The 22,876-nt window shown below is 33.7% G+C and overlaps 1 protein-coding gene across 1 annotated transcript in view; it reads right to left on the bottom strand.

Annotated features, from left to right (window-relative positions):
* Window positions 1-22,876, bottom strand: part of LOC6036638 (serine/threonine-protein kinase grp) — a 58,014-nt gene that overhangs the window by 16,605 nt on the left and 18,533 nt on the right. The window contains exons 2-5 of the mRNA XM_038257808.1: window positions 15,888-16,574; window positions 7,621-7,844; window positions 4,151-4,328; window positions 3,913-4,055 (exon numbers count right to left, since the gene is read on the bottom strand). Coding sequence (XP_038113736.1) covers window positions 3,913-4,055; window positions 4,151-4,328; window positions 7,621-7,844; window positions 15,888-15,967 — 625 coding nt within the window. The 5' untranslated portion in view covers window positions 15,968-16,574. The remainder of the gene's footprint in view (window positions 1-3,912; window positions 4,056-4,150; window positions 4,329-7,620; window positions 7,845-15,887; window positions 16,575-22,876) is intronic.

Raw genomic sequence — 22,876 nt, forward strand, 5'->3', positions numbered from 1 at the left:
GAAGGGACTGAAGAATTCATCGATAGATGGAGAATTATTGATATCGAGAAGATCGACAGCCAGAGAGTCGACTGTATTATGCATTCTCAAGGCAATCAGTCGGAGTATGCGGATGAGACTATTCCCGGTTATATGGTGTTGAGTTTAGCATAAATGATTTAATCTAAGACAGCCGGCTGTGGAAAGATAAAACGAAATAAAATGCAAAAACGCGAAACCGCCTGGATCGAAATACACACGGTTCAAATTCTCCAACGCAACTGTCAAACATTCCGAAACCGCCCGGATCGAAATACACACACAATCGGGGGGACAACAGAGACGGAAACGGCAACGAAAATCCTGCGTGAGGACCGCGACGCACACCGTTCAAATTCTCCAACGCAACTCTCATAAGCAAAATCGAGTGTCTGGAATTCGAATCAAAAGTGCCCGGATTTCGAATCAGCTTTCATCAGTGTCCGGGATTCGAAGCACAACACTGCCCATAATTGAAAATCCGGCTATTATGCCAAATCAAGTATTCCGAGAAAATTGCGTTTTAGTGTTTGTCACTAAATCTTCGTCAAGGCAATTTCCCATAAGAGTGGCATATTAGCCGTTTGGTTTTTCGCATCGGCAGCCAAGTCTATACACTGTTTTAGTGAAATTCAAGGGTCAGAAGATGCGTTGGAACATCCTCTATCACCTAGTGCTAATATCTCGTTTTTGCCAAAAGTGGATATTAGCCGTTTTTTCGATGGTGGGCAGAACAAGTCATTTTAATTTTAAAATTCTGTTGAAAAGGGTTAGAAAAGACATATTGTGCATGCATTCTCTCAAAATTGACTGTTTGTATTACATCCTGATAATATTTCTACATTTCCAACTTTTTACATGGTTTTTTGCCAGCTATAACAAAAATGATATGCTTCTAAGTGTCCGGATTTCGAATCATGAAGTTACTTTAAACCAGAGTTCAACTTCTAGCATAGTCACTTATAAGCCAGCCATTTTGAAACTCAGGAGTCAGGATGCTTAATGCCCAACTCTGTGCTGAAAGCTTTTTTTGATATATATTTTTTAATTGAATTTGTTTATTTGCGAAATATAACTACACAATTTTACTAAAACTAATTCATTATTTTACTAAATACTAACTAAAAATCCTATCTATTATTGTACATATGTTCCAGTAGACCAAAAAGGTATCTTGCAAGTCGCAGAAAAGTATGGACAATTTTTATTCATGGAGTATGTTTTTAGAGAAAAACTTTATGTTTTTAGCCATTTTAAATGATAGATGAATTTTAAAATTTTTGAAAGTTATTTCATCCAAAAATTGGGAAATTTCACAAAGATTAATTTGTGAACATTAAAAATCGGACCAATAGTTGCCAGTGTTGGGATTCTCACGCTCTCCCGAGAAACATTTCTCTCCCTCTCGAGTTCTCGCCACGAGACCAGAGGGCTTTTGTTAATTTGATTTGGTTACCCAAGTAGCATTTGGCAACATGATAAATTTGACTAAGTCCAGTTTTTGTTTTGTTTTGCTGTAGAAACATATATATGACATGTTAGCAACAATACGTTGCAATGTTACAAATGTTTCGAATTGAAAACAACTTTGCAACAATGCATTTCGTTTTGTAATCGAAACATATTGAAAACCATCGTTTCGTTCGCATTCATAATCCTGATAAAAAAAACTGGTAGCTTGGAACGAACGGCTAGCACGCGGCGCTCGCGGAGAGAAGGAGAGCGTGAGCGCAAAGGCGAGCGCGAGCGAGGAGAGGAAAGGACTACAAGTTCTCTCCCTCACTCAAGAGCGAGTAAAGCTTTCCTTCTTTTCGCTCGAATTCCATCACTGATTAAAACATATTAAAAATCACTTAGAAAACGGGGGTGGGGTAATTGCATGGAATGAAATTAACATGAAGAATGTTTTGAAAGTTGTTATTAAAACATCAATTTGAAGAAAAAAAATTCTGGTGTTGAAGAAAAAATAAATTGAGATTTTTTTTTCTGCGGTACTGTAAAAAATATTTGCATCGGCTATAAAAGGAAAAATTTAGAGTATTTTCTCAGCAATTTAAATTTGAAAAATTAGTAAAAATTAATAATGGTGCATTTTAAATATTTTTGAGAAATAATATCTCCATGAATGCATAAATAAAAATATCAAAAAAATAATTAAGTATACGATTTTTGGAAATTTTACTTTGACGAAAATCAAATAATGAAAAACATGCATAGTTTTCTAGAGTTTTTAAACTAACTGAAGAAAAACTATATGGATATTTTGGAATCTGAGAGGAACTGATAGATCGGGTAGAGAACATCAAGATCTAGTTGAGATAACGCGTCTCGCATCGGAATTTCTGGTGGTCTTCCTCGGGCCCTGAGGGTATCTTTCAACTTAAAACTGTGAACATGATGATCCGGACATGCGCATAAGCTGTCCGCATCATAACCTATAATTTTGCTGAAGATGTATAGATCGATTAGAAAATCTCTTCCCGATACTGATTTTCGAATACAGTACTACTGTCCGGTAACTGGGCTTTGTTTAACGGCATCTAGACCACTCTTGATCATCCTTAATATCCTTTTTTTCAACGGCCAGGCCTACTGCCTTATGTTAACCGCAAAGATGATTCAGTTTGCATCTACAGGGGGAAAAGAAACGTGGGAATCCGTGGTTCAAATCTCAATTCTTTTTCAAGCTATCGGCGGAGATGAAAACTGAATTGGTTATAGTTCCCAAAACTCTTTTTTTAGCGATTTAAGCTAGCTAACCAACTATAAGATTTTCATAGGGTGTACTCAACAAAGAATCCTTCATCAGACCATTATCAAAAGAGAGAGAGAAAACTTGCGTCGAATGCTTCGTGAAGTTACACAAAAATTACAAACATTTAGAAGGGAAATCAGTGCGCTCGGGGCAATCAACAAGCAGCGACGTGCAGTTTGCTTAATTCACACATTCTCACACACTTAGATTTAGATTTAGTCGTGATTCACACTTTTTTCGTCACACACTTGGTTTATTATTATTATTTTCGGATCACTTTTCAAACGGTTTAGTTTCACACATGCGATTTTAAAACCTTTTTTTCTTTTATTATTTGGTGAGGTTAGTTTTAGGTGCAAATTTCTTTCGACTATTTATCTGGTGGATCTGTTTGATTTGGTGCGATTGGCTTACAGTTAGGCTTACAAAACAGGCGCGTGAAGGCAGCGGATTTTAAAATGTAACTAAAGAGAGAAAAAAAAACACAGCACAACTCAAGGAAAAAACTCAACTCATGATCGGGGTGCAGCAAGCAATTCCCAGTTGGACCTCTGGTACTAAAGCTTTAGAAGATACCGTAACAAGCTCAACATTCTACAGCTAGAATACCAAAGATTCAGCCGGAAATTATACGCATAGACATTGAAGGAATTGAAAATAAAAAACAACACGCAAAATTAGTTTGGAAAAAGTCGTTACAACACGCACAAGAGTTTTGGGGCAAACTCACAATCAACACACACACGCAAATATTACACAAATTGGCGGCGGCGGCAGCAGCAGTATTCTTCTGCGGTGGGAGTGCAAATTATGGAGGTCGCCAGCGGTGGGAGCTTAAGCAAGCTTGTGGCTAAGCTGAGTCCCGTTCCGGGCGACACAATGATTGCGAGAGAGAGAGAGGTAGAGATACAGACAGCGAGTAAACAATACTGAAAACACAGCGAAAAAAAAAAACTAAAAACTGCATGGTGTGCACTTGAGGATTTGCTTGAGCAGAAACTTAAAAATGATAAATTTATGAAAACAAAAAGTGCACGATCAACATTCACGAAGCATTCGAGCAGCAAAAGTGTGGTGGTTTAGGTCAAAAGGGTTTTTGTAAAGCTCTTACACAAAAAAAAAAAAAACAGCCAACTTACCACCGGCCAGCATCGTGACTAGGACGATCCCGCAGGACCAGATGTCGGCAGGGGTCGCCTGGTACGGTTTGACCAGCACTTCGGGCGCCACGTACGGCAGCGTACCGCACTTTTTATCCAGCAGTCGCTCGCGGCCTTTCATTCTGCGGGCGCAAGAAAGAAGAGGAAAGAATCGATCAACTCAAGGCTCGGTCCGAAAAACCCGGAACAACTGCGCGCACAGAATTGTACCTACTACCTAAACATGGTGGCCATGCCAAAGTCGGAGATCTTGACGTTGTCGTGCTCGTCCAGGAGCAGATTCTCCGGCTTGAGGTCCCGGTGGGCCACGCCCCGTCCGTGCAGGTATTCGACGCCGGCCAGCAGCTGGTTGAAGTACCGTTGCGCCTCCGGGATGGGCATGCCGACGTCCGGTTCTGAGGGGAAAAGAGAGAGAAAAGTTTAGTTGTTAGCTTGTTGTGATTTTTTTTGTGGTTTTTGGCTACCAGAAAGGATTACAACTACGTTCGGGATTTCCTGAACAACACAAAGATTGAATACTACAGCCATGACGATCCAGGTAAACGGCCCATGAAACAGGTCCTCTGTGGCCTGTACGACATGGATGTGCGTGTGTTGAAAGAAGAGCTCAAATCTCTGAAGTTGAACGTAACCGAACTCTTCAAGATGACGAGACACAACAAGGACATCAAGTATCGTGATCAACTGTACCTGGTTCATTTCGAGAAAGGATCGACAACGCCGTCTGAGCTGAAAGCAGTTCGGGCTATTTTCAACATCATCGTGACTTGGGAACGTTATCGTCCAGTGCACCGTGACGTGACGTAATGTTCGAACTGCTTGCTGTTTGGACATGGTGGAAGGAACTGTTTCATCAAGAGTCGTTGTGCAACCTGCGGAGGTGAGCACAAAACTCAAGCTTGCGAAACAATCAACAAGAACATCGAAGCCAAATGCTTCAATTGCGGTGGCGACCATTCGACCAAGAATCGGAGCTGCCCAAAACGAGCTGAGTTTGTAAAAATTCGGCATCAAGCGACGACGAGGCACCTACCAAATCACCGCAAAACACCACCAGCTTTTAATGGACGTGGATTTTCCTGCTTTGGCGTCATCAGGAGCGGGATCTGCTCGAGTGGTTCCAAATCTGCAACCATTGCCGTTGAATCAGCGGCAAAAAGTTGCAGAGAATACAACACCTCCAGGCTTCAGTCAGCAACCGAAGGAAAACCAACCAACATCAACGGATGAAGGCAGCAGTGACCTGTTTTCACCACAAGAACTTCTGAACATTTTCATCGAGATGACAACAACACTGCGTGGTTGCAAAACTCGTGCGGAGCAAGTAAGAACGCTTAGAGGATTTATCTTAAAATATATTTCAATGAATTTCCTTTTTTGCCTTCCTCACTGAGGTAAGGCTATAATCCTGCTCTAAAAATGAACTTTTTATTAAAAGCTCGAAGGCCCATCTTCATGTATACATATCGACTCAGAATCGAAAACAGAACAAATGTCTGTGTGTGTGTATGTGTGTGTGTATGTGTGTGTGTATGTGTGCGTGTATGTGTGTGTGTATGTATGTATGTGACCAAAATTCTCACTGAGTTTTCTCAGCACTGGCTGAACCGATTTTGACCAAACTAGTTGCAGTCGACTTAGTTTAGGGTCCCATACATCGCTATTGAATTGTTTGAAGATCCGATAAGTAGTTCAAAAGTTATGTATAAAAATGTGTTTTCACAAATATCCGGATCTCATTTATATGCATGTAAACGATGTCCGGATCCATCATCCGACCCATCGTTGGTTAGGTAATCGAGAGACCTTTCAAAAGAGTCCAAAACATTGAAGATCTGGCAACCCTGTCTCGAGTTATGACCACTTAAGTGATATTTATGTACTTTTTTGAAGCCGGCTCTCAATTAAATGTATGCACACAATGTCTGGATCCATCATCTGACCCATCGTTGGTTAGGTAATCGAGAGACTTTTCCAACGAGTCCACAACATTGAAGATCTGGCAACCCTGTCTCGAGTTATGACCACTTAAGTGATATTTATGTACTTTTTTGAAGCCGGATCTCATTTAAATGTATGCAAACGATGTCCGGATCCATCACCCGACCCATCGTTGGTTAGGTAATCGAGAGACCTTTCCAACGAGTCCACAACATTGAAGATCTGGCAACCCTGTCTCGGGTTATGACCACTTAAGTTATATCTGATTTAAAAAAAAGCTGATATAATTGTCCAAACCACTCATATTATATTATAAGTGAGGAAGGCATCAACCACATAGGTGGATTAAGTTAGTTTTAGTTTTTAGTTGTTAAAGTGAATTTTTTTTTTACCCAATATATTCGATTCAATGCAAAAATGTAAAACAATTTGAAGTAAATAAATCAATGTGAACAGTTAATAATAAAACGAAAAATACAATAAAGATGAAGAGCATTTAGCCATACCACTTAGAATGTAAATGAAATGTAATTATTATAAGAAAGTTCAATAAAGACAAATTTAATTTAAAAAAAAAAACAATCACGTTAAAATCGGTCCTAAACGCAGGGGCATGCATTTTATATTTATTTCAGCTGAGTGCACCTAAATTCTTATTGAAATTTTTAATTTTTTTTTTTTATACTTTTCCCCCTGATTTTGCCGGCCAACTTTGAAGGAGAGGGGTCAAAACATTTAATAAAATTTTTAGCAGCCTTAGGCCGTTCGAAATATTTTTCATAATTTATGTCGCCCAACCGTGTTCAAATTCGGACCGATAAATCTGAAAATTCAAAAAGCTTAACAATTTTAAGATAAATAGACGTCCTTACCCCCTCGGCTTTGTTTAAAGTCGAGGGACATAAATTTAAAAAAAATGCAGTTTTGTTTATTTTATTTTATTTCTGAAGGTATAACAACATTCTAAAAATACTATTTTATCATGAAAAAAACTTATAAAATAGTTGGTAAACAATTTATAATACATTTTGCATGTTTATTTCTACATTTTCAAATTGTGCACTATTGGAATCAATTCATTCAATTTGTGATACTTTTACATTGATTTTCAGCAACTAAGCGAGCAAAAAACTGCGACTTCCTTTATTTATAATGTTTGATTTTTTTGTCTTGTTCTTATGAGCTCGATATACATCAAGCTCAGTATAACATTACAAACCAGCAACGAGAAATTCGGGAAAATTCTCTTTTGCTTGCCAGGCTATATTTTTAACCAAATTTCCTAACTTTTTTTCACTATCAAACAAAACAAAACAAGACAAAACAAACAAGTAGGATTAACTGTTTGTTTACAATAAAGGTTGTTTAAGGTGGTTTCCTCCAAATGCTTAATATTTTAGTAAGAAAAAAGCACAAATAATTGTCTAATTCCAAAACAGCTAGGCACAGTTCGTAGGTATTTACTTGAAACGTGAGCTTTTCCTAGCAACAATTCCATTCACCAAGGCAATTTCACTAGCGAAGATCCACAGTAAAACTCACTTTCCAAATCTGCGAATAATTTCGGTTCTATTCTGGTCCTGGTCGGCTGCGCGACATCACGTGTTTGGGGAGTCAATAATCCAAGAGAATTTTAACACCATTACCATTACAACACTTTCACACGCACCGCTTTCCCCAACCAACCCCCTTTTCTTCTAAAACTCGCAAATGACCCTCCTCCCCCCTCTAGCTCATAAAACTCACCGATCCGATCGAACAGCTCGCCGCCGGACGCGTACTCCAGGAAGATGTACTCGATGTCACCCTGGGTGCGCTTCCCGAAGAACTTGAGGATGTTCGGATGCTGCAGGATCTTCTGGATGCAGACCTCCTTCTTGACCGAGCTCTCCGCGTCCGGGTGCTTCTTCAGGTCGACCATCTTCATCGCGACGGCCTCACCCGACTGGCGGTTCAGTAGCAGCTTCACCCTGGACGGCGGCAGGACCAGCAGCGCAGGTGAGTGTGTGTTAAGGATCATTCCGGTCGAGTGTGGGTGGATGAGAGGGAGAGAGAGAGAAAGAAAGAGAGCAAGTATGAGAAAGAGAACACAGAGTGGGAGAGCGTTTTTGAAAGTGAGCAAAATGAGAAAACACAGGACAAAGACCGGATATACACACGGTGATTAGTGGTTTGGGGGGTTTGCGGTGAGGAGGACTGCTAGGGATGGACAGTTTGCTAGCTTCATTCATGGTTTCAGATGGTAAGGATAACATTATGTGATATTTAAAGCAAATCCTACCTACTTTCAAATAGCATAACACAGTGTAAACTTTGCTTAAAAAATAAAAAAATAAAAAAAATAACAAACCTTCCAATTAATTTGTAGACCCACAGGTCTTTTGTGGTCTCTATTGAAAGTTACTGCTCGAATCTATATACAGTAGTTGTTCGGTAACTGGGCGTTGTTTAACTGGGCTGCTTTTTAACTGGGCGCTCGATAACTGGGCCGTAGCCCAGTTAAAAAGCAGACAAACGTCAAAAAACCAAAACAAACCAAAATGACCGAGGGGTTAATGGATGCAATAATCATATTCAATAAATAAAAAAACTTTTTTCAAACTTTTGTTTAATTTTAAGTTACAATCAAAGAAATATAAAAAGTAAGCATTGTAAATAAATTTGAGTAACTTTTATTTTTATATTTCATCTGGAAAATATTATGCATCGGTGGTCCCCTCGTTATTTTTTGTTCAGCCCAGTTAAAGAGCAACATTCGGTGACTGGGCTACGTTCTCAGCCCAGTTACCGAACAACTACTGTATCTAGAAGTCAAAAAGGCTTGAATTAGGAGAGCACCCAAACCTCTTTTTTGTGCAAGGAACCTTCCACCCCAGGATTCGAACTGATGAGCTTTGGATTGCGAGTCCAATCGCCAACCACCGCCTCCACCAGAGTGTGCTTGGTTTGGTGTGTTGTTTGTACTTATGTCAAGGAATTGACACCCACTCCTGGAATGACTTAACGGCCTAACAACAACTAAGGCCGGGACCGACGTTTTACTTCCCCATCCGATGGAAGGCAAGAGTAGATGGGATTCGAAACTAGAACTATGTTTGCTCGGATTTAAAAAGAACTAATTTCATTCATTGTCGATATGCCATCAAAGCTACGATGATATCAAGAATGCCAAAATTAGCAACTTTAAATGTTTTGACGATTGGGTATTCCGAAAACCCCAGGCCGCAGGGCCGAAAATAGCAATTTATGATTTCAAATGCGTTCAGCAAAACTGAAAAAGGCATGAATTTTGCACCATTCGAAAAACAAAATTCTATCTGAAAATTTCAATCAAGCTTTCAATAGCGGTTCTTAAGATTAAGTGTTGAAACAATGCAATGGTTAAGATGTTATCAAAAATCATGGCAATAAATAGCCCAAACGAAAGCTTCCCTAACTCGGACGTGAACTACAAGTACATTAAATGCTTTAAATTTGACCCTAGAATTCCAAATACAGATGTGAACTTCAAGTATTGAGAATGCATATTTAAGGTTCTTTATTTGTACATTCTCTTGCTATATTCAGAGGCGTCGCGTTCACCTGATCAACCTGTTCATAGGACAGGTGATCATTTTAATTTCTTTCTGAAAGAAGAATTAAAATATGTTCATCAACATAATTTAACGAACATGCCAACTCGTCTTGGAATCATGAAACTGCCAAGCGCATTCGTATCAAAGCGCCAATCTGTCCGGATTTCTCCATGATTTCCAAAAAAGTGTCCACGTGGTTTGTGGATGGTCCCTCAGTTATTTGAAAATATTTTTCTGGTATTTTTCTTTAAAAACGTTACTTAATCCACCCTTAGGTGGTTGTTGCCTTCCTCACATTTAGAGGGTTATTCTATCCAAAATAGATACACAAAGGCGGACCTTTCAGTGTTCTATCAACTTGATTCATTATTCATACCATCAGATTGGGTAGTCAGATCTTCATAATTCAGGGCATTTATGTGCGTATAACTTTTGATAGGATTGTCAGATCTGCAATCTACTGAACTCGTTTTAATGGTCTTTTGATTACCTATCCATCGACAGGTCGCATTAAAAATACGGACAACGTTTTCATCGAAATATATGAGATCCGCCCTCTGAAAAGTGCATAAATAACACTTAAGTGCTCATAACTTTTGATAGGATTGTCAGATCTACAATTTTTTGAACTCGTTGGAAAGGTCTTTTGATCACCTATCCATCAACAGGTCGCATTAAAGATCCGGACAACGTTTTCATCGAAATATATGAGATCCGCCCTCTGAAAAGTTCATAAATAACATTTAAGTGCGCATAACTCTTGATAGGGTTGTTAGATCTTCAATCTTTTGAACTCGTTGGAAAGGTATTTTGATCACCTAATCTTCCGGACTTTTGTTAGAATCGTTTTTTTAGCATAACTTTTGAAGTACTTGACTAAACTTAATTTTCAATAGCGACTTATGGGACCGCAAGACGGATCGAAACGGTCCAAATCGGTTCAGCCAGTGCCGAGATAATCCAGTGCAATTTTTTTTGATCAACTTCCCACCACACACACAGACATTTGCTCAGAATTTGGTTATGAGTCGATAAGTATACATGAAGTCAAATTAAGAATTTCGTTTTTCGAGTGATTTTATAGCCTTTCTTCAGTAAAGTGAGGAAGGCAAAACGTCAAAAAAAACTTCATGAAGAGATTATTTTTTAAATGTATTGATGAAGATTTCTTAAACAAATTTATAAGTACACTCAACTAATTTTTACCGGCTTTGAATATTTTTGATAACTTTTGAGTGTTGAGTATCGTTCTTTTTAGCCTTATTTATTGTTTATTAATCAATTAATCATGTGAATCATTTTTCAAACTTTTCTCGAAGTTATATACCAGGATGTAAGAAAAATGATTATTGGGGCTTGTTTCCGTGGCCGTACTGTGCTCAAATGCGGATGCTGGCTCTTCGCCGTTGAATTGTAGTAAAACCCACCCCATAGAAAGATTTTTTTTCTAGATTTCTTGGGGGAAAAATAAAAGATCAAAACATTCAAAAATGAAAGCTACAATATTCAAAACCCAAAGATTAAGAAATTAAAAATATTTTTGATTTTTATAGTCTTTTTTACTGAAAATTCAAAAATTAGAATACAAATATTCAAATATACGAAATTTTATACATTTATAATTTAAAAAAAATTCAAAACTGGAAAAATTTTGGAATTCAAACAAATTAATTCAAATTTAATTTAAGAATTTAAAAATTTAAATAGTCAAAAATGATAAATTCTAAAAATTAAAAATTAAAAACGACCAAGAGAACAAACTTAATGCATGCTCAAATTCTTAAATTTTTAAAATCTAAAATTCTGAAATTCTAAAATTCTTTCTAAAATTCTAAAAATCTTAAATTCTTAAATTCTCAAATTCTGAAATTCTGAAATTCTGAAATTCTGAAATTCTGAAATTCTGAAATTCTGAAATTCTGAAATTCTTAAATTCTGAAATTCTGAAATTCTGAAATTCTGAAATTCTGAAATTCTGAAATTCTGAAATTCTGAAATTCTGAAATTCTGAAATTCTGAAATTCTGAAATTCTGAAATTCTGAAATTCTGAAATTCTGAAATTCTGAAATTTGAAATTTGAAATTCTGAAATTCTGAAATTCTGAAATTCTGAAATTCTGAAATTCTGAAATTCTGAAATTCTTAAATTCTTAAATTCTTAAATTCTTAAATTCTTAAATTCTTAAATTCTTAAATTCTTAAATTCTTCAATTCTTAAATTCTTAAATTCTTAAATTCTTAAATTCTTAAATTCTTAAATTCTTAAATTCTTAAATTCTTAAATTCTTAAATTCTTAAATTCTTAAATTCTTAAATTCTTAAATTCATAAATTCTTAAATTCTTAAATTCGTAAATTCGTAAATGCTTAAATTCTTAAATTCTTAAATTCTTAAATTCTTAAATTTTTAAATTTTTAAATTCTTAAATTCTTAAATTCTTAAATTCTTAAATTCTTAAATTCTTAAATTCGTAAATTTTTAAATTCTTAAATTCTTAAATTCGTAAATTCTTAAATTCTTAAATTCTTAAATTTTTAAATTTTTAAATTCTTAAATTCTTAAATTCTTAAATTCTTAAATTCTTAAATTCTTAAATTCTTAAATTCGTAAATTCTTAAATTCTTAAATTCTTAAATTCTTAAATTCTCAAATTCTTAAATTCGTAAATTCTTAAATTCTTAAATTCTTAAATTCTTAAATTCTTAAATTCTTAAATTCTTAAATTCTTAAATTCTTAAATTCTTAAATTCTTAAATTCTTAAATTTTAAATTCTTAAATTCTTAAATTCTTAAATTTTAAATTCTTAAATTCTTAAATTCTTAAATTCTTAAATTCTTAAATTCTTAAATTCTTAAATTCGTAAATTTAAATTCTTAAATTCTTAAATTCTTAAATTCTTAAATTCTTAAATTCTTAAATTTTAAATTCTTAAATTCTTAAATTCTTAAATTCTTAAATTTAAATTCTTAAATTCTTAAATTTTAAATTCTTAAATTCTTAAATTTTAAATTCTTAAATTTAAATTCTTAAATTCTTAAATTCTTAAATTCTTAAATTCTTAAATTCTTAAATTTTAAATTCTTAAATTCTTAAATTCTTAAATTCTTAAATTCTTAAATTCTTAAATTCTTAAATTCTTAAATTCTTAAATTTTAAATTCTTAAATTCTTAAATTCTTAAATTTAAATTCTTAAATTCTTAAATTTTAAATTCTTAAATTCTTAAATTCTTAAATTTTAAATTCTTAAATTTAAATTCTTAAATTCTTAAATTCTTAAATTCTTAAATTCTTAAATTTAAATTCTTAAATTCTTAAATTCTTAAATTCTTAAATTCTTAAATTCTTAAATTCTTAAATTCTTAAATTCTTAAATTCTTAAATTCTTAAATTCTTAAATTCTTAAATTCTTAAATTCTTAAATTCTTAAATTCTTAAATTCTTAAATTCTTAAATTCATAAATTTAAATTCTTAAATTCGTAAATTCGTAAATTTAAATTCTTAAATTCTTAAATTCTTAAATTCTTAAATTTTTAAATTTTTAAATTCTTAAATTCTTAAATTCTTAAATTCTTAAATTCTTAAATTCTTAAATTCTTAAATTCGTAAATTTTTAAATTCTTAAATTCTTAAATTCGTAAATTCTTAAATTCTTAAATTTTTAAATTTTTAAATTCTTAAATTCTTAAATTCTTAAATTCTTAAATTCTTAAATTCTTAAATTCGTAAATTCTTAAATTCTTAAATTCTTAAATTCTTAAATTCTCAAATTCTTAAATTCGTAAATTCTTAAATTCTTAAATTCTTAAATTCTTAAATTCTTAAATTCTTAAATTCTTAAATTCTTAAATTCTTAAATTCTTAAATTCTTAAATTCTTAAATTCTTAAATTTAAATTTAAATTCTTAAATTCTTAAATTCTTAAATTCTTAAATTCTTAAATTTAAATTCTTAAATTCTTAAATTCTTAAATTTAAATTCTAAATTCTTAAATTCTTAAATTCTTAAATTCTTAAATCTTAAATTCTTAAATTCTTAAATTCTTAAATTCTTAAATTCTTAAATTCTTAAATTCTTAAATTCTTAAATTCTTAAATTCTTAAATTCTTAAATTCTTAAATTCTTAAATTCTTAAATTCTTAAATTCTTAAATTCTTAAATTCTTAAATTCTTAAATTCTTAAATTCTTAAATTCTTAAATTCTTAAATTCTTAAATTCTTAAATTCTTAAATTTTAAATTCTTAAATTCTTAAATTCTTAAATTCTTAAATTCTTAAATTTTAAATTTAAATTCTTAAATTCGTAAATTGTAAATTCTTAAATTCTTAAATTCTTAAATTCTTAAATTCTTAAATTGTTAAATTCTTAAATTCTTAAATTCTTAAATTTTAAATTCTTAAATTCTTAAATTCTTAAATTCTTAAATTCTTAAATTCTTAAATTCTTAAATTCTTAAATTCTTAAATTTAAATTCTTAAATTTAAATTCTTAAATTTAAATTCTTAAATTCTTAAATTCTTAAATTCTTAAATTCTTAAATTCTTAAATTCTTAAATTCTTAAATTCTTAAATTCTTAAATTTAAATTCTTAAATTCTTAAATTCTTAAATTCTTAAATTCTTAAATTTAAATTCTTAAATTCTTAAATTCTTAAATTTAAATTCTTAAATTCTTAAATTCTTAAATTCTTAAATTCTTAAATTCTTAAATTCTTAAATTCTTAAATTCTTAAATTCTTAAATTCTTAAATTCTTAAATTCTTAAATTCTTAAATTCTTAAATTCTTAAATTTAAATTCTTAAATTCTTAAATTCTTAAATTCTTAAATTCTTAAATTCTTAAATTCTTAAATTCTTAAATTCTTAAATTCTTAAATTCTTAAATTCTTAAATTCTTAAATTCTTAAATTCTTAAATTCTTAAATTCTTAAATTCTTAAATTCTTAAATTCTTAAATTCTCAAATTCTTAAATTCGTAAATTCGTAAATTCGTAAATTCGTAAATTCTTAAATTCTTAAATTCTTAAATTCTTAAATTCTTAAATTCTTAAATTCGTAAATTCTTAAATTCTTAAATTCTTAAATTCTTAAATTCGTAAATTCTTAAATTCTTAAATTCTTAAATTCTTAAATTCTTAAATTCTTAAATTCTTAAATTCTTAAATTCTTAAATTCTTAAATTCTTAAATTCTTAAATTAAATTCTTAAATTCTTAAATTCTTAAATTCTTAAATTCTTAAATTCTTAAATTCTTAAATTCTTAAATTTAAATTCTTAAATTCTTAAATTCTTAAATTCTTAAATTCTTAAATTCTTAAATTCTTAAATTCTTAAATTCTTAAATTCTTAAATTCTTAAATTCTTAAATTCTTAAATTCTTAAATTCTTAAATTCTTAAATTTAAATTCTTAAATTCTTAAATTCTTAAATTCTTAAATTCTTAAATTCTTAAATTCTTAAATTCTTAAATTCTTAAATTCTTAAATTCTTAAATTCTTAAATTCTTAAATTCTTAAATTCTTAAATTCTTAAATTCTTAAATTCTTAAATTCTTAAATTCTTAAATTCTTAAATTCTTAAATTCTTAAATTCTTAAATTCTTAAATTCTTAAATTCTTAAATTCTTAAATTCTTAAATTCTTAAATTCTTAAATTCTTAAATTCTTAAATTCTTAAATTCTTAATAAAACAATACAAATTTGGTGGTTCGATTTTTATGAGTGACTCTTTGGCGAGAATCATCAAGTACGAACTGTGTTTAAATTTTCAATTTCTTAGATTTATGAATTTTAAAGATTTTCAAATTTATGAATTTTATGATCATTTTCATTCCATAAATTTTTGAATTTATTTTTTTGAATTTTTCATATTTATGCTTCAAAATTTTTTAATTCATATTTAGAATTTCTCTTTTTGCCACAATTATTGTTATGGCTTTTCCCTCTGGTTTACTTCATCCTAGCAAAAATAAATTTGTCCATAAAATTTTCGTCGTTTCAAGATTCTGCGTTCTGAGATTCGGCCTCATGCGGCTATTCTTGATATAAAATTGCATTTATTGAATACAATTTTATTTAATCGTTTGTGATTGTTGTGTTCCTTTTGGTGGATCTCTTGATTTTGCTTCATAAAAAAATAAACTCTCTTGTATGTTTGTCGCGAAATTATTTTTATTAATATGGCACGGATTGGGTTTTGGGACGGCGCGGATTTTTTTTTCGACTTCTCCGTAACAACCCTGCATTTCAGTAAAGTTCAAAGAAACAGAACATACGCTGCAAGAACAAAATTAACTCGCTAAGCGGCCACCCTGTGTCACATACCATCCCTAGCGCTTGTCCCCCCTCCCCACCACAACACCGGGGTTTGAACGTTTGAAAAGCTTTTCTTGTGCCATGTTGCTTCGGTGCCCTCTGTCCCACCCCAAACAATACTCACTCTCCGTAGGCACCTTCGCCCAGCGTTTGCGCCAGCGTCCATCCTTCAACAAACTCCCGGTTCGGCTGAGTCGCTGTCATGTCTTGGCTCCGCTTTTTTTATTTCTTTTTCAGGAAAACCCTTTCTTCCTGGTCTCGTCACCGACTATCACACCGATGATGGCCTAGATTGGTATTTGATTTCGATCCAAATTATTCGCTACCGCAAAAAGCGCTGACCGTCTGCGGCGTTGCACGGCCTGACCGCACCAGCACCAGCAACTACAGCACACATGTACGGTACGGTCGTCCCTGTGTGACCAGGAGTGGACACCGCACCGCTGTTTTCCTGTTGTAGATCTCTTCTTTTTTTTCTCGGCTGCTCTCCGCTGGAATTGGCAAACTCGACCAGCAGCAGCTCGACGCTGGGTGATATTAATATTTTTGGTACGGTGCCAAACTGCGGCACTGTTGGAACACTTTTTGGTTTTGGTCTGTTCTGTCCCGGGGAGGAGGACTAGGAGAAGCGGGTTGGCGGTGGGTCGCGCCCCGTATCGATTCAAACAATCGTCGTCGCTTCGAGGAGCAGCAGTCGTCGTCGTCTGTCAGCAGCGGGGGCAGTGTTGCCATGTCCTGGAACGGGTGCTCCCGAGTAGGCTGAGGCTGCTCCGGGAGGACATGCCCAACCGGAGGGAACGGCGGCGGTAGTCTGGAACGAGAGCAAACAGAAGGGAACCAACATAAAATAATCTGTTAAAAATATGTGGGAGATAAAAATAAAATGTGGAAATGCAATCAGAACGAGCTGGGTTTAGGAATGGAATTTCTTCCTGGGATCAAAACGAGGGGTTTTTCGGGTGGTAAAGATGATTCACAAAGATCCGATTTGAATTAGGGCAGATTTTAGATATGTTCAACGGTTAAGCGGTTTGAGAATGGAAGCGAACTCCGAATTTGAAAATTTTGAAAAAATTATTCTGTCAATTTTTGCCTTCCTCACCACAATAAGGATCACTCGACTCGAATCGACTCAGAATCAAATTCTGAGGAAATGTCTGTGTGTGTGGTTGGAAGTTGATCAAGCTAATTGCACTCGATTATCTCGGTACTGGCTAATTTTCAAATGTCCCTATCATGCTGATCAATACCGACGCCGACGGGAAAGTGGATGGGAATGTTAGTCTGATACTTGAGTGCAGGAGACCGCTAAATCGGCTGCGTCTCCGACGAAGTATGACATGAGTTTTGAGGGGTTTGTAAGATGGGTATGAGGTCAAAATTCACTGTGGTAGGTTATGCGACCATATGTATGTATGTATGATCCCCATACCCGCAGACACCTTGGTCCCGAAACACATGAGAGCGCTAGGTGAACAATTCAATTACTTCAATTACTCCGTAATCTGTACACCCACGTGCATAAGTTTTTTTTGCACGAATTTTAGTGCTACAAATACCAGCGCATAGAACAAAATGGTTTCCCTCTTCCCTCCCCAAGCGCCGGAAATCTGTAGCGGGTGTAGGGACACTTCGCATAGACGCCCTTGCTCCCATCACGTCACTGAGGGTATGGAGCGACGAGAAATTAATAAGCATGCCCCCTCAGTCGAACCTTCATTAGAGAAGCAGGCAATCCACAACTCACAGCGAACGACCAAGGGAACACCATACCGCGTATTTAGTAAATTGGCGTGGTTAGTCTTACATGGAATGTATGAATGTTAGAATGAGTGACAGTGTATTTTGATATAAGAAAAGGAGCGATCTCACCAAATCGGGAATCTTCAACTCGTCGGTCTTGATACGTCACTTGAAAACTGCCAGCTGGATTAAATTATTAAGATCAACGAATTTTAACGAAAAGAAAACAGGAAACCGCGTAAACGATTGTGATGGAGTTAAAACAATTACTGAAACGAAATAAACCGGCGGCGTGCCTTCCGATCAACAATGATAAAAGAAGGACTTATGAAAAAGTCAAAGTAGTTATGTCACAGACATAACCGGAATGGCGTAGACTACGTAAAGTTTTGATATGTGAACCATTTCTTAATTTTGATGAATTAGCTAGACACTTGAAATACATTAACGGAATAAGATCGTGAATGCGATCGGTAAATTCAGTCGGACCGTGTACGTACCGGTTGTTGAAACAGAATTTATATACGATTCGAATTGACTTTTACTAGAAAGATGGCAAATCTAATGCGAACAAAACCGCAGCTACCATGTAAACATACTTTGAATGTGTTGATAAATCTTTGACTAGACAACATCGAATGGAGGAAGGAAAGAGAAGAACGAAAAACGATTTTTTCGCGAACCGAGTGAATGTTTGGTAGCAGAATGAGGGGGAGGGCGGCCTCAGAAAGCTGTGCAATCCGTCACCCCCGAAGTAAATCGTGTCAATTCAATTAGAGGGAAGGAAGATATAAGCGTTTGACGGATGACGCAGTATTCCAGGGCCTTCGGCCCGGGTTTTTAGAAGTTGGGGGCGAGAGCAGCCTCAGAAAGCTGTGCAGACCGTTGCCCCCGAAAACCAAAATTTGTTCCTGAAATTTTAAGTGTAATTATTCATTGCGCTGCCTCGCCTCGGGTGGGACGAGGGATGGGAAGTGAGGGAACTCCGAAGAGTTGGAAAGTTTAACAACTAGAATATGGAAGTTTCACAACCACGGCTTGATCCACGAGAGGCAACTTTTCGGCGAGAAGGAGCAAGCGCGCGCCCCATCTTGTTGCTGCCTCGTCCCGGGTGGGACGATCCAAACGGTCCGGCCATCGAGAGGCAACTGGCTGACGGTGACGACGAGAAGGCGATGCGCACTTCTTTTGCAGTTCTGGTCCCTCTATCTCCTGCTGCTGCTGCTCTGGTCTCTCTCCTGCTGCTGCTGCTCTGGGCTGAGCTTTCCTGCTGCTGCTGCCGGTCCGACGTCTGAGACGTGAATGATAGAATGGGCTGAGCGCGCGTTCTTATATATGATTCCGGTCTGCTACTTCCCCTCCTTTTTCGCGACCGACACTCGGTCGCGTTGCTCGGATGATTTTCCCCTCAAAATAGGTACTTGACGCTCATTTTGCTTGCAAAATCTCTGCTTTTTGAAAACATTTTAAAACATTCAATTGTTTCAATAGTAAAACTATTTTGCCAACAATGAAAGTTTTATAGCAAATTGCTGAATAATTTTCGAATCGAATGGAACCAAAATCGTGCCGATTCGATTTGAGGGAAGGAAGATATAAGGGGTCGTGCATAAACCACGTGGCCTCCTTAGGGGGAGGGGTCCGAAATCCGACCAAGAAAAACCACGAAAAGCCATGGGGGAGGGGGTCGACGGTTGACCACGTGGCCTTTCAAAAAAATCTTTTCTTAAAAAACAAAAAACGCATTAAGTACTTAGTACTTATATGCATACATTTTTTGTTACACTTTAAAACCATATTATTATTGTGTTTAGAATTATTACTTTTATTTCAATGTCACAATATTTTCCAATTCAATATTTAATTATGTATTTCGGCAGATTCATATCAATACTTTGAGCCTGTTTTTGAATAAACACTTTTTAATACTCATGTGACTCCTGCTTACAAAAGTTTAAAAGCTGTTAAAAAATAAAGTGACAGTATCCAAAGTTAATATACCCTAAAAAATGCGTACCAAAATGCAAACAAAATTTCCTTTTTATGTTGATGGTCTTAGTCTTGGATATTTTTATTTTTGAACAATTTAAAAACATTATATTGCTGACAATTTAAATAAGATTTTCGTAACAAGGCAAAGATTAAATATGTATTGTAAATGTAGTGTCTAAAAATGATTCTCTGAGAAAAAAAAATATTTTCAAAATCTTAGATCTTAGCTTTGGTAATTATAGATCCTATAAGTGATCGAAAAATCTTTATCGAAAGATTTCCATTTGACACTTAAAACAAACTCAAGATACAGCCATTCCAGAGAAAAATGTCTCAAGCCAACCCTTGATTTCTTAGCAGAGTGCGGACATTTTTCTCTGAAGCGGCTATATCTTGTCTCTCCTCTCTCATGCATTTTTTTTAAAGTAAAAAGAAACTAAAAACCCCAATTTCAGGATTATCGCGCAAAATTTCAGTTTCACTACCTCATTTGCGAGTGAAACGTTTAACATTAAAAAATAACCAGTCACGAAAAAACGAACGATACGATTGTTCTTTAATTCATTTAAAGATTAAAAAATAGGAGCCAAAGGTGCACTTTTCTGAAAATATTAGTTTTACTTAAATCTGAGAAAATATACTATACCTTAAACTTCATATTTGAGATAAAACCACTCAAATATATAGACACATTTAAATAATTTATGTTTTGAAGAGTCACTTAATTTTCAAATGCCGATATCAATTTGTGAAATAAATTTCAGTAAAATGCCGTTAAAGATCAACATAAATAAAACTCCTCGAAAAGATGGAACGGTTTTTTTCAACTCGCTGATCCTAAAACTTAGCAGAACTCGATTTGATCAAATCTGTAATTTATGCGATCAAAAACATCGTTCCAACTTTTGTTTGCTCTAGTAAAGAAATTTACTCGAAATTCCGCGGAGACAAGCCCGAAAACCTGCGAGTTGATGTTCCTGCTTCAATGTTTTAGGGAGACTTGGGCATCCGTTAATATTGGACATGCGTTGGGCGTCCCAGTGTTAATATTTTCAAAGATATTGAAAAGATTGAAAAAACAACTTATGTTTAATTATTTTCTTGTATATATATTACCTCAAAATATATACAAAAAAAATATTTCAATCTCAGCAAACAAAAGTTGTATCAAAAATCTTAAATCGTGATAATTTCCTGATCGCCTATTTAAACAACTGAAAAAAAATGTTAAATCAATTCCAAATTTTAGCTCAATGTTTTTTTTAATTTATCAAAACACGTAGTCGATAGAAAATTCAATTGAAAGTTAGAGTAAAACTTAAACAATTAGGACGTCCATGACTAAAAGAATGATTTTTAGCGCGTTGTCTACTACTTTGCCAAAGACACGAAATCGATTTTTTCGATTATTTTCACATAACTTTTGTTTGTACAGCCAAACAATTCTGTACAAAATCGATCTTTATTCTTTGATTTTAATTTTTGATTTTTTTAATCCGTCTGAAACTTTTTTGGTGCCTTCGGTATGCCCATAGAAGCGATATTGCATCATTAATTTGCCCATATAGTTTTCCATACAAATTTGGCAGCTAAGGAAACATGAAAATTAAAAAATCTGTATCTTTTGAAGGAATTTTTCAATCGATTTGGAGCCTTCGGCCAAGTTGTAGGACTACACTGAAAAAAAAAATGATAAATGGTAATTTATTTTGCTAATTTTTAATTTCACTTTTTGTCACTAAAACATGATATGCAAAAAACACAATTTTTGTTTTTTTTTTTAATTTTGCCAAATTTTCAGAAATTTCCAGAACGGGCAAAAAATCTTTGTTTGAGTTATGAATTTTTGAATCATTTCTGAGTTTGAAAAAAATCGAAATATTGATGCCAAAAATTTTTCATCTTAATTTTTCGATGTAAAATCGAATTTCCAATCAAAAAGTACGTTCGTGAAATTTTCATGAAGTGCACCGTTTTCAAGTTATAGCAATTTTTAGGTAACTTTTTAAAAATAGTTGCAGTTATTAATTTTTATAAATTAGTGCCCATGTTTGCCCACCCTTGAAAAAAATATTTTTGAAGTGCTGAGAAAACTCTCTATATTTTGGTTTTTTTGAACTTTGTTGAAACGACTTTTAGTAGCTGAGATATTGCCATGCAAAGAGTAAAGGTGAAGCCGTTGATCATTTTCGAAGAAATTTGATCATCACTATAAAATATTCTGTATTAAATTCAATTTAACGAATTTCGGCACCAAAATGAATCAGCATGTGCCGGTTGTTGCAATCTTGAAGCCACTGAAGGAATTTTTGATCTAAATCAATTGTGCTTCAAAATTTATATAATTTTGTGGCACAGTCATTGACGTCCTAATGGCAATCATTGATTAATGACGATTTCCATAACTTTACAAGGAATGGGATAATCGTGGCGCAGGGGTAGCGGCTTCGGCTGCCGATCCCGATGATGCTATGAGACGCGGGTTCGATTCCCGCCTTATCCACTGAGCTTCTATCGGATGGTGAAGTAAAACGTCGGTCCCGGTTTCTCCTGTCTCGTCAGAGGCGCTGGAGCAGAAATCCCACGTTAGAGGAAGGCCATGCCCCGGGGGGCGTAGTGCCAATAGTTTCGTTTCGGGATAATCGTTACCAAAAGGAATCAGCATGTGTAGGGCACTATTCTAAACAACTTGTTGAAGGAATTTTGTCAAAATATTGAAAGTGACGCAAAATTTATATCTTTGAACGAAAAATCATGACAATGATGGAAGTCTTCACGTTAAAAACAGAAAAATTGTTGTTTACTAAGTCTCACCAAACAACCCATAATTTTCGCAACTAATGGTTCGATTTTCAATTTTAATATATAAAAAATTCGTAAAATTTTTTGATCTTTTGGAAAACAATATTTAAAAAAAAAATAAATCAAAATGTCGTAATATTGAATGTTTGTCCCTGTCTCTGATTCTTGTATGGAAAAATAAATTACACAACTTGACTTTTTTTGGACACACTGAATCATTGGAATCAATCATGCTTAATTAAAAAGAAAAGTTGCTTTAGTTTGGATTTTCATGAATGTTTGGAATAAAATAAATATTAACTAGGAGAATTCATAATTAGATATGTTACTTAAAATAAAATAAAAAAAAATCCTTAAACTATACTTTTTACTTTTTTATTTAATAGTTTTGATTTTATGAAAATATTTAAAAGCGCATTTTAATTAAATCATGAATGCTGTTTATGTAACAATGTAGCTTTAATTCTTAAAGCATATTTATTCTGGATGCAATTATTTGCACTGCAATTTCATAATTTTGAAAACATATGTTTTAATATGTATCTTGTTTTGTTGAGAGTATTTTTTTACTTTCTG

The sequence above is a fragment of the Culex quinquefasciatus genome, chromosome 2 (genome assembly GCF_015732765.1).
Source record: "Culex quinquefasciatus strain JHB chromosome 2, VPISU_Cqui_1.0_pri_paternal, whole genome shotgun sequence".
Lineage (NCBI taxonomy): Eukaryota > Metazoa > Arthropoda > Insecta > Diptera > Culicidae > Culex > Culex quinquefasciatus.